The 12249-nt window shown below is 52.6% G+C and overlaps 1 protein-coding gene across 3 annotated transcripts in view; it reads right to left on the bottom strand.

The window, feature by feature from the left end:
• The window catches only part of SCARA3 (scavenger receptor class A member 3), a 35521-nt gene extending 23991 nt beyond the window's left edge, over positions 1-11530 (bottom strand). For 2 of the 3 annotated variants that reach the window (XM_038396122.2, XM_043510012.1), the window contains exons 1-2: positions 5532-5909; positions 5380-5447 (exon numbers count right to left, since the gene is read on the bottom strand). In XM_038396122.2, the coding sequence (XP_038252050.1) occupies positions 5380-5386 (7 nt within the window). In that variant the 5' untranslated portion in view covers positions 5387-5447; positions 5532-5909. Of the gene's footprint in view, positions 1-5379; positions 5448-5531; positions 5910-11390 lie in introns of those variants that run through there. The other variant, XM_043510013.1, reaches the window with a different exon arrangement.
• Positions 11531-12249: the final 719 nt, after the last annotated feature.

The following is a 12249-nucleotide window of genomic DNA, read 5'->3' as shown; positions in this document are numbered from 1 at the left end:
GAGCTCCGACCGTGCTCTCCCCGCAGATAGCCAGAGAGAGAAGAGGGGTTTCTGTGGACAATTCCCGCCAGCAGTAATGGGATGTGTAAAGTATTGGGTGAGGTTCTCAGGAGGTCAGGCTAGATGATCATAAAGGGTCCCTCTTAGCGTTAGCATCTAAAAAATCCCAGAAGCAAACTGCCACCACAAAGAATAACACTTTGTATTTCCACAGCACTGTCACCGGAAGATGGCAAAGGGCTGTTATGAGAAACATGGAGCCTCCCATCCCACCACTGGGAGGCCAGTGTCATTGTCCCCATTTCATAGATGGGGAAACTGAGGCACAGGGGAGCATGACTTGCCCAAGGCCACAAAGTAAGGCCAATGGCAGGGCTGTGAATAGAATCCAGAAGCTGAGATGTCCTGTATGTGGCCTAACCACGAGGCATGCTTCCCCTCTCAGGTCTTTCTCCTCTCTCTGCATCCATCCAGGAACACAAATGAGGAGGCCAAGCCAAACACTGTACAAATGGGACATGCAAAGCATCAAGCGACAACTTACTTGCCAATGCCCAGCCATAACTCGGACCTAGTTCTTCTGTTATTTACTTGGACAGCATATTATGAACCCGTATGAAATGGTGCATGAGTCCATGTCAACTATACGTGCAAATTCGATGGGAGACACCCATGTTCCTGATAAGGTGAGACACACTGAGCCATCCTGCAACTCTATACTGCTTCTCTGGCTCACTTATTGGATGTGGAGAAGCTGGGAGTGTGGTTTGAAGATAATACCGGTCCTTAAGCTATTAACTAATGCAGCAGTGGGAGGTCAGGATTATTAAGTGTGATTTTCAGTCCTCTGATGTGTGCACTGAACATAAGAATGGCCCTACTGGGTCAGACCAAAGGTCCATCTAGCCCAGTATCCTGTCCTCTGACTGTGCCCAATGCCTGGTGCCCCAGAGGGAATGAACAGAACAGGGAATCATCAAGTATCCATCCCCTGTCACCCATTCCCAGCTTCTGGCAAACAGACTAGGGACGCCATCCCTGCCCATCCTGGCTAATAGCCATTGATGGACCTATCCTCCATGAACTTATCTAGTTCTTTTTTGACCCCTGTTATAGTCTTGGCCTTCACAACATCCTCTGGCAAGGAGTTCCACAAGTTGACTGTGCGTTGTGTGAAGAAATACTTCCTTTTGTTTGTTTTAAACCTGCTGCCTACTAATTTCATTTGGTGACCCCTAGTTCTTGTGTTATGAGGAGTAGTAAACAACTTCCTTATCTACTTTCTCCACACCAGTCATGATTTTATAGACCTCTATCATATCTCCCCTTAGCCGTCTCTTTTCCAAGCTGAAAAGTCCCAGTCTTATTAATCTCTCCTCATACGGAAGCTGTTCCAGACCCCTAATAATTTTTGTGGCCCGTTTCTGAACCTTTTCCAGTTCCAATATAACTTTTTTGAGATGGGGCGACCACATCTGCATGCAGTATTCAAGGTGTGGGAGTCCCATGGATTTATACAGAGGCAACATGGTATTTTCTGTCCTAATTTCTATCCCTTTCTTAATTATTCCCAGCATTCTGTTCGCTTTTTTGACTGAAGCTGCCTATTGGTTGAATTGAAAGGGAGCGTGCGGGAGTGAGTGGTCTGGCTGTGTCCCGATGCTAGTGGGCCTGACAACTGGGATTGGGTTGGGTGTGGATGTTGCCTAGACTCAGAGAATTGCAGATTTTCAAGCCAGCAGGGACCGTTGTGATCATCTAGTCTGACCTGCATCACACAGGCCCTACTTTCTGTCTGAACTAGATCAGCTGTTTAAAAAAACATCCACTCGCAATTGAAAAATTGCCAGTGATGGAGATCTGATCTCTCTTGACTTCAGTAAGACTTTTGATACTGTCTCATGTGATTGTCTCATGAGCAAACTAGCAAACATACAACCTAAATGGAGCTACTATAAGGTGGGTACACAACTGGTTGGAAAATCATACTCAGAGAGTAGTTACCAATAATCCAGGCCAGGCTGGAAGGGCATAATGAGAGGGGTCCCACAGGGATCTATTCTGGGTCTGGTTCTGTTCAATATCTCCAGAAATGATTTGGATAATGGCAGAGAGAGTACACTGATGAAGTTTGTGGATAATACCAAGAAACATGATTAAAGATCTAGAAAACATGACCTACAAGGGAAGATTGAAAAAGTTGGGTTTGTTTAGTCTGGAGAAGAGAATACTGAGGCGGGACATGATAATGGTCTTTAAGTATGTACAAAAAGGAGGGTGATAAATTGTTCTCCTTATCCACTGAGGACAGGACAAGAAGCAATAGGCTTCAATTTCAGCACGGGAGACTTAGGTTGGACATTAGGAAAAACTTCCTGTCAGGGTAGCTAAGCACTGAAATAAATTGCTGAGGGAGACTGTGGAATCTCTGTCAAGGGCGGTTTTTAAGAACAAGTTAGACATAGGTGCCAACTTCTGCTCCCGCCGGTGGGTGCTTGAACCCCCTTTGCCCCTGGCCGCCCCGACTCCACCCCTGCTCTGCCCCCTCCTACCCCTGCCCTGTCCTCCTTCCAACCCCTTCCCCAAAGTCCCCACCCCAACTCCATCCCCTCTCTGCCCCTATTCCGACTCCTTCCCCAAATCCCGGCCTCGCATCTTCCCTGCCTCCTTCCCTGAGCACGCCGCATTCCTGTCCCTCCCAGCATGCCGTCAAACAGCTGTTTGGTGGCGGCCAGGCGGGAAGCACTGGGAGGTAGGTGGAGGAGCGGTAACACGCATGCTCAGGGGAGGAGGAGGAGGTGGGGCGCGGGAGGGTGGGGAGCTTGGCTGCCGGTGGATGCAGAGCACCCACTAATTTTTCCCTGTGGGTGCTCCAGCCCCGGAGCACCCACGGAGTCAGCGCCTATGTGTGGCAGGGATGATCTAGATCAGCAGTTCTCAAACGACCCCATGTTAATGAGGTCACCAGATCTGGCTTAGACTTGCTGGGGTCTGGGGCTGACGCTGAAGCCTGAGCACCACTGAGGGCTTGAGCCCTGGGCGTCAGGACTCAGATTACAGACCCCTGCCTGGGACTGATGCCCTTGGGCTTTGGATTTGTCCATCCATCTGTCCCCCCTCAACCTGGGGCTCAGGCTGGCTCTGGCTTCAGTTCCCCTCTCCCGGGGCGATGTTGTAATTTTTATTGTCAAAAGGGGGTCAAGATGCAATGAAGTTTGAGAACCGCTGGTCTAGATAATACTTAGTCCTGCTTCAGTGCAGGACACTGGACTAGATGACCTCCCGAGGTCCTTTCCAGTCCCAAATTTCTATGATTCTATGAATGCACTACCAACCCTTGGTAAATCATTTCAAAGGTTAATTATCCTTGAATTGGCTTTAACTTCGACCCCTAGTCATTAGACTTTGTTCTGCCTTTGCCAGTAGCTTGAAGGGCCCCCTAATATCAAAGATCTTCCCCCTGAGTAGGAACATACAGACCCTGATTCAGTCTCCTCTGTGCCTTCCCTTCCATGAACTAAACAGACCAAGCTCCTGAATTCTTTCATTGTAAGGCAGGTTTTCCAGACCTGTGCTCCTGATTCCTATTTAATGCTTGCAGTGTTCTGAGCAAATGCTCTCGAGCACTAAATTAACCCAGTTTTCCATGTGTGACTACACAGAGTTTACAAACAGATATTCAACGAGGCCTGAATTTTAGCCTCTGACAGGGGCTTAGCTTAGCACCAGCTTATAAAACTCCCTCTCCTTTACAAAGGGGCTGTCGGAGCCCGGCCATGCGAGTCATTTGCCAAGGCAGGAAAGCTGCCCTCTGACTCTCCATCACACACACCATCGTGCTGAGCGGCTCAAATATTTACCATCTGATGGAGTGCACCGGGCAGCGAGTTTAGAGTTTAGCTGGAACTCTCAGCCCTCGGATGGTTATTTCTGGGCGGCCAGTTTGGAACATACCCATGCTGCCACCCAGCGCCTGGGGCACGGCATTTCTCCGTGGCACAGCATGAGCCAGTGCCAGTGGCTTTCAGATCCCCTGCAATTGCCTGCATTATAGTTGAGGGGTGGTGAGGGAATGGCTGGACCTGCTCCGATGAGAATCAGCCACCGCCATCATCCTAAACTCTGCCTTTGACCCTAAGGAGCTTTATACATTGTATGCAGGCAGTGCAGCCCGCTCTGGGGTGGAGGGATCGTGCTGCATGGAACGCGGTTTATCTGCCTTGAAAAGACAAAAGGCTGAGCCAACCCTCCCATGTGGCTGTTGGGTCCTTACCCGGACCCCATTATCACGGCATCCAAGCATGTTACAATCGCAAACCCTTTCTTCTGTATTAACCTTCCTGGACAGAGAAACTGCGGCTTTAGGACATTGCAAGCCCGCCACCTAGCCCCCTAAACACCCCCCACCCCCCGGGGTCACAATGCTCTCCAGTGTCTCTAAGCAGGGGTGAAGATACTGCAGTGCCATCAGCAGATACGGGGCGGCAGGGGGCTGCCAGGCAGGCACTCAGAAATCCCCGTGAACTAAGACGCAATTGAAGAAGCTTCCATCCTCCCAGGCCCGGAACAGACTCACTCCCAATCCCCGTCCCGGAGCTGGCAGCCTGCCACGTGCTCTCCTGCGCACCAGGAAGGATGAATCCCTCTCGGCAGCGTGGATGGTGTGCAGCATCAGGGCACAGCATCCTTGCTCACCACTGCTCGGTGGCACACAGGCAGGGCTGATGGGGGTGGGGGGGGGGCAGTGGCTGGCCCTGGGGGATGGGGAGGCAGCTCCTCGCATGGCTGATCTTGCACCAGTCCCCGTGGACACACACTGCACTGAGGGGATGACGTCCTTGGCACAAGGATGAGGGACGCCCTGGATCCGCACTGGGGGCTCGCTCTTCAGGATCCAGCCACAGGCAGATGGAGCAGGAGGGTTGGGACAGACAGTGAGGGGCTGGTCGGAGGGGATTTCTCAGCTCCTGACCCCAGTGTCTCAGCCCCTTCCCCACCTTGTACCACAAAACTATCCCTTGTCCCCTCCCCTCTCTGCTCCCAAACCCTCTCCCCGACCCCTGTCTGCCCCCCTTGCTGTCCCCAATTCTGTATCTGAATTCAAAGCAATGTCTATACTGAGGGAGGTTCTCTGGCCGGTGATAGACAGGGAGGCTCAGAGCAGGGGGTCCCTTCTGGCTTTGGGATCTGTGAATCTGCCTGTCTTTCCTCAACCACCCCACTTTCAGCACCCCCAATTCACTGGGTCCATTCCCAGCCAGCTGCCTCCCCTGTCTGCTTAACCCCGGGCTGGATACTCCCACCTCGCCCGGGGCAGCCAGGAGACAAAAGGGCCCCTTGTGCCTTGCAGGGGCTGCTGTACCCGGGTGCAGAACTCACCTTTCATGGTCCTCTCGCCAGGGGCACGGAGGGGCCGGGAGCTGCTGCTTCGTCCAAGCAAGCGGGTTCTGGGGAGAGGAACGCACAGGAAGGGAGGCTGGTCAGCCCCTGGATGGGAAAAGCCCCACAGCTGCTTCCCTGCCGACACGTACCCCTCTTAGTGCTCTGAGCCGGGGTCGCCTCTCCTCGCGGGCATCCCCGTCTGGCCTGCTTGGCTTCAATGAGCCGAGTGCATGATCCTGGCTCCTCCCGGCTCCCACTTTCCTCCCTCTCTCTCTTGCTCCTTGGTCGGCAGCCCAGATCAACTTCCTCGCTATTTCAAAACCACCCCGAGCAGTGGGTCCGTGCCCCGCTTTCTCCCCCGGCAGCCTCCACTCCTCCCATGGCTGCGGCCTTGGGGGGCTGGCTGGGGCGAGCCGGCGTCGGAGTTCTCTCCGCCCGAGCTCGCCCACTGGAATACGACACACAAAGTATGTGCTGGAGAAGACAGGCTGCTCCCCGCTCCCTCCCGCCAGTCCTAATTGCTAACAAATGTCCAGGCTCCAGCAAAGAGCAGGGAATCTGCTGTGTGGGAGGAACGGGGCGGAGGCAGCTGGGGTGGGGATTGGGGTGGGGAACGGGCCTCCCCAGAGCTGGAGTTTAGCTAGCTGCAAAGTTCGGTTGGCTCTGAGCATCTACAAAACTGCATGAGCGTTTGGAGCCGGGGGGCTGGGTCTGCCCATCTACAGAAATCAGGGACAGTTGGGATCCAGTTCAGACCCAAATTCAGCGGGGAGGGAGCTGGGTCAGTGATGCTGGTCCAGCCAACCATAGGGGCCAGATCCTGAATGGAGCTGGCACCTGGCTCGGGGAGGGCACGTTTCCCGATCTGGATTCCTGGGTCAGTCCATTTATAGAAATAGGGGCCAACGGGGCATTTGGGGGAACGATGTTCAGATCTGGGGTGCTGGGTCTGTCGGTCACAGAGACGGGGAAAGTGGAGCCGCGTTAACCCTTTCGCTGCTGCTGCCATGTTTGGTTAGCATGTGAGCGGAGGGGTTGGCACGTAGAGAATGGGCAGCTTCAGTTCCTCACCTGCTGAGCGGCTCCCACAGGTGCTGTTCTCGACGGTGTAGCATGGTCACCAGCGTTTAGCAATGGCTTTTCGGGAATGGGCAGCTTGCACCCAAACCAGTTTGGAAGTGATTCCCAGTGTCTTGTAGACAACAAATCCTGCATCTCAGCAGGGGGGTTGACTACATGACCCTTGCAGTCCCTTCTAACCCTGTGATTTCAGATTTCTAGAATTCCCTGCTCTGAGCAGTCCCCCGTCTGGAGTGTCTCACCAAGGCCCTACCAATACTTGCTGGGGGTGGCGACGGAATCCAAGGGTGAGTCTAAAAATGGGCCCTTCTGGTTGAGAAGGGACCCCCCCAGGAATTAGAGTCGCTGGGTCTGAGCAAAAAAGAAAAGGAGGACTTGTGGCACCTTAGAGACTAACAAATTTATTAGAGCATAAGCTTTCGTGAGCTACAGCTCACTTCATCGGATGCATCCGATGAAGTGAGCTGTAGCTCATGAAAGCTTATGCTCTAATAAATTTGTTAATCTCTAAGGTGCCAAAGTACTCCTTTTCTTTTTGCGAATACAGACTAACACGGCTGCTACTCTGAAATGGGTCTGAGCAAGTCATGACAAGTGCACAAAGCACAGGAAGAAGAATGCAGGGCAATGGCATTATTTCCTGGGGGTCTAAGTTAAGTCCCAGTGCATTTCAAGAGGCAGAGCCGGTCTGACCCCTCCGTCGATGACAGCTTGGGCCAGCGAATGCACTGTGGCCACGGGAAACGGTCGGATTTGGAGGCACTCAGGCGGTGACTTTGACCCCAGATGGCCCAACCATCAACGCTCCTAGTGTATTGCAGCAACACCAAGGGGTTCTGGGCAGGGGCCCACAGAATTCTGAACAATGGGGTCCTAGGCAGCTTGGGGGACATGGTGGGACCAGGCTGAGAACTCCAGGTGGTGTCTCAGATAGCAGCCCCCATGGCGGTGAAGAGCTAGGGCTGGGCTGTAATGACTCTACCAGGGGTGCGGGGCACAGAGAGACTTGGTGACTCTCTCTGACTCATGATACGTGCTGCCTGGTGTCACCACGCAGGGTCTCCCTGAGCTCTGGCCTGGACTCCACAGTCAGGGAATCCTAAACTTCCTTTTTGGGGTGCTGGTGTCTCTGGGCCTGCACCTTGGGCACAGCAAGCCCTCCTTGTTCTGGGCAGGGTCTTAGTGGATGCCTGACCCCATCTGTAAGTGAGGAACGCCACAGTAGGGGGGGTGATGGGAGCCAGGCAGAGGCAGATGTGGTCTCTGCACGCTTCTCTCTAGCCTTGGAGCCAGACCCGAGAAGGGCTGCACGCTGCCCTCTGCTGCGGGAAAGGGAAGCGAGAGCACAGAACGCAGCCTTTCAAGTCCAGCGCTCGCTTGATGGCCCTGCACACTGAAGGCCCCTGATACAACATGGGTAGCACGGGCTTCCCCACTGGAGGGACCCTGCTCTAGGGCTGAGCATGCTCCATGCCTGCAATGGTGCAAGGGGCTGGGCAGTTCAGTTCTGATCCTCAATGGTATTTAGGCACTTAACTTCCATTGATTTAAATAATGACATAGAGTGTACACTTATAAAGTTTGCAGACAATGCCAAGCTGGGCAGGGTTGCAAGTGCTTTAGAGGATAGGATTAAAATTCAAAGTGATCTGGACAAACTGGAGAAATGATGTTAAGTAAATAGGATGAAATTCAATAAGGACAAATGCAAAGTACTTCACAAAGGAAGAAACAATCAGTTGCACACATACAAAATGTCTAGGAAGGAGTACTGCGGAAAGGGATCTGGGGGTCACAGTGGACCATGAGCTAAATATGAGTCAACAGTGTAACGCTGTTGAAAAAAAAGCAAACATCATTCTGGGATGTATTAGCAGGAGTGCTGTAAGCAAGACACGAGAAGTAATTCTTCCGCTCTACTCCGCGCTGATTAGGCCTCAACAAGAGTTTCGTGTCCAGTTCTGGGCGCCACATTTCAGGAAAGATGTGGACAAATTGGAGAAAGTCCAGAGAAGAGCAACAAAAATGTGAAAGGTCTAGAAAACATGACCTGTGAAGGAAGATTGGAAAAAACTGGGTTTGTTTAGTCTGAAGAAGAGACAACTGAGAGGGGACATGAGAGCAGTTTTCAAGTACATAAAAGGTTGTTACAAGGAGGAGAGAGAAAAATTGGTGGTCTTAGCCTCTGAGGAGAGGACAAGAAGCAATGGTCTTAAACTGCAGCAAGGGGGGATTAGGTTGGATTTTAGGAAAAATGTCCTAACTGTCAGAGTGGTTAAGCACTGGAATATATTACTTAGGCGGGCTGTGGAATCTCCATCATTGGAAATTTTTAAGAGCTGGTTAGACAAACACCTGTTAGTCCTGCCATGAGTGCAGGGGACTGGACTAGATGACCTCTCGAGGTCTCTTCTAATCCTATGATTCAGGCACCTAAATACTGCTGAAGTTAAAGGCCTCAGACACCTCTCTCCTTGGGCCCGAACAAGACTCCACTAATTTTGCCTGATCAATAGCTGCTGCACGATGCCAAAGCTGGGTTAGATTTGAACCCATGACTTAGGGGCATGCTGCCCCTAACAGCCCAGGGAGCCGTCTCCCCAGAGATGCACGCTTAGCCAACCCCATGACCGAGATCCAGATGCAATCCCAAGCTCCCTCAGGAGCCGGGGGAGGAGACCTACACTGGGGGAATCCATCTAGTTCTAGGTCATTATAGACCAAAGCATGAGCTGGGGAGTTTACCGGCAGAGTCTCATCCAAGTGTTCCCAGATTCCTGCAGTGTTTGGCCGGAACGTGCTGACTTGATCCCGTACCGTAAAGCACCACTATACACAACAGGCCTATACACAGGTGCCATCAGGCCCCACTCGCCCTATATAGTCTCTTGGCCCAGTCACTTCACTGCCAGGTTATAACCCAGTTCAGCTAGCCCAAGGGCCAGGGCAATTTATAGGCCCCCAATGCCACCCTCTAGTTAAAATAAGCCTATATGTGGGTTACATTATGAAATTTACCAACAGCCTCAAACACATCTAGCCCTCCTGGTCTGGGAAAGTGCCTGAAGCAGGCTGGGCAAAGGGTGGGGTGGGAGAAAGGGCAGCAAGACTGGAAAAATAAGTGGTGCAGCAGAGAGATGGGAAGGCCAAAAAGCCACGTGTAGCCTCCGAGCACCTGCCAAGCGTCCCCTGTCCGCAGTCCTGCCCAGAGTGACAGAAGGGGTAGTTTCCCGCAATCTGCTTGAAAAATGATGTTTAAGTCTCTTTGGAGTCCATTGTGCTAAATACAAAGGGTGTGTTTTATTGTGGGAGAGGATCGTATGTAACCTTTCTGCAGGGGATCAATGGGACATGAACTCTGGGAAGCGTTCTGAACTTCAAAGGATTCGACAGTGACAAGAGGGACTTTGGGGAAAAAGAGTATGAAGTGCCTGGGGAAAGTCTAGCGGGAGGCAAATGCAAATGCAAATTCCCACCTCCAGTTATGCAAAAACTCAGGTTTTGAAGCTACCCCCTAATGAGGGCGATTGTCTGCGGATTACCTGTTCCTAAAGATCAAAGGTCCAGGTGATATAAAGAAACAGGCCAAGCGGCCCAACTAATCTGAGTTGAGGCTGTTGCAAACTTGCAGCAAAACCCTGTGGTGGGGCTGGAAAGACTGACTCTTCCCAGAGCCCTTGTTGGAATCGGGGTGATCTTTGGTAAGCCCGTTAGCATGTGTGTAGGTTCTTTGAGTCTTTTTACTATGTTCTCTTGGTAATGCTTTCACCTTAAGAATAAAGGCACTTGCTTAGAAAGGGCAGGGTGGTCACTTCTAACTGGGGGCAATTACGCTCTTTATGGCCTCTGAAGAGAGAGCAAAGTCTAGACACTGGGCTGTTTAGGCAGTCTGGCTTGCTGAGGATATCGCAGTGTCAGCAGGGAACTGTGCAGCTTGGAAAAACCCCGGTCAGGAGGGAGAGAGATACAGGTCTCCACCAATGTTCCCTCTAATTTTTGACAGGCCGTGTGAGCAAAAAATTTCTTCTGTGCCAATTTTTGACAGGCCATGTGTGCAAAAAATTTCTTCTGTGCAAATTGTTGTGCTTCTGTGCAAATTTTTGTGTGCACGGTGTTTCGCCGTGTGCGCAGGCTTTAGGATCTGTGTGTGCACAAAGCTTAGAGGGAACAGTGGTCTCCGCCCAAGAGAGGTGATGGCTAGGAATCAGAAGCCCAACAGTGGGTGCCTATAAGCGTGAAGTACAGGTGCAGTTACCCTGAACTGTGACTCAGATTCAAATGTTAAGACCAGAAGGGACCATCATGATCATCTGGTCTGACCTCTTGCACATCGCAGGCCAGAGAACCTCACCCACCGACTCCTATAATAGACCCACAACCTCTGGCTGAGTCACTGAAGTCCTCAAATCATGATGTCAAGACTTCAAGTTACAGAGAATCCACCATTTACACTAATTTAAACCTGCAAGTGAGCCCACATGCAAAGGAAAGAAAAAACAAATAAACAATCTCTGCCAATCCGACTCCAAATACAGGGATCAGTTAGACCCTGGGCATGTCTGCAAGCCCCACCAGCCAGACACCTAGGAAAGAATTCTCTGTAGGAACTAAGAGCCCTCCACATACAGTGGCCTATCTCTGGCCACCAGGGATATTTGCTACTAGCTGTCGCTGATGGGCCACATGCCGTTGTAGGCCGTCTCACCATCCCATTCCCTCCATCAGCTTATCAAGCTGAGTCTTGAAGCCAGTTAGGTTTTTGACCCCATTGCTCACCTTGGAAGGCTGTTCCAGGATTTCATTCACCTGGGAATGAGCCACCCACCTCCTAAGGGCTGCTGTGCCATTCCGCCCCCCAACCTCCCCGCCCCCCATTGTGCCTCTCATTACAGAAGGGCAGGCAGCCGGGAGGGAGGAGCACAACTTACCTGCTAGCCCCAAACGGAGCCAGGATCTGGCTGGACACGCTGTGGGGAGAGAGACAGGCCTAGGGAGGTGATGCACACAGCAAAGAGACTGGTGGGGGGACCCATTGGGGACATTGTGTGGAGACGGCTGGTGGCCATGGGAGGATGGAGGAGAAGGGAGGAGGCTGTGGGTAGAGAAAGAAGGGAGGGGGAGGGAGAAGAGAAGATGTAGATGGTAGAGAGAGGCCTGAATGGGTTTGTGGTTAATGGGGGGAGGGGGAGCGCAGGACTCCTGGGTTCTATTTCCAGCCCTACCACTAACTCTGGGCCTTAGTTTCCCCCTTCCCAAAGGGGGATGCTCTTCCTGAGCCGTCTGTCGGGGGGCAAAGGGGGCAGGAAGAAGGAGCACAGCGCAGCATCATCCCTGGTAACTTGTCCCTAGATGGCCAGACAGGCCGACTCACTGCATGAGGCCCCAGAGCTAGCCGGAGACAGGGAAGGGGCAGGCAAACCTGAGCTTTGCAGCTCGCACCAGCTCCACCCGCCTGCAGGGGGGCAGGATCGGACCCTTTAATCTCTCCTAAGGCACCTGTGGCAGAAAGGGGCAATCTGGGCTCCTAGCAAGGGGCAAGGGGGAGAGGAAGGGGGCAGTGAAGTGCCTGGTGTTTCCCAAACCAGGGTATGGGGCGGGGCTGCAAACAGACCCCGCACCGGTTACCGTCGGGGCCTTGAGCCCCCATAGTCGCTGCTGGGCTGAGTGACCCCCCAGGGGGCTGGGCAGGGCTGGCATGGATGGGGCAGGGGCACCCAGTAGCTGGAGCAGCCCAAGGCACCAGCCTGAACCGGTGGGACCCAGGCAGGAGCGCATTTATGGCGCTGC

Source organism: Dermochelys coriacea, chromosome 3 (assembly GCF_009764565.3).
Source record: "Dermochelys coriacea isolate rDerCor1 chromosome 3, rDerCor1.pri.v4, whole genome shotgun sequence".
In the NCBI taxonomy this organism is placed as follows: Eukaryota; Metazoa; Chordata; order Testudines; family Dermochelyidae; genus Dermochelys; species Dermochelys coriacea.
This window is presented reverse-complemented; position numbering and strand designations above follow the sequence as displayed.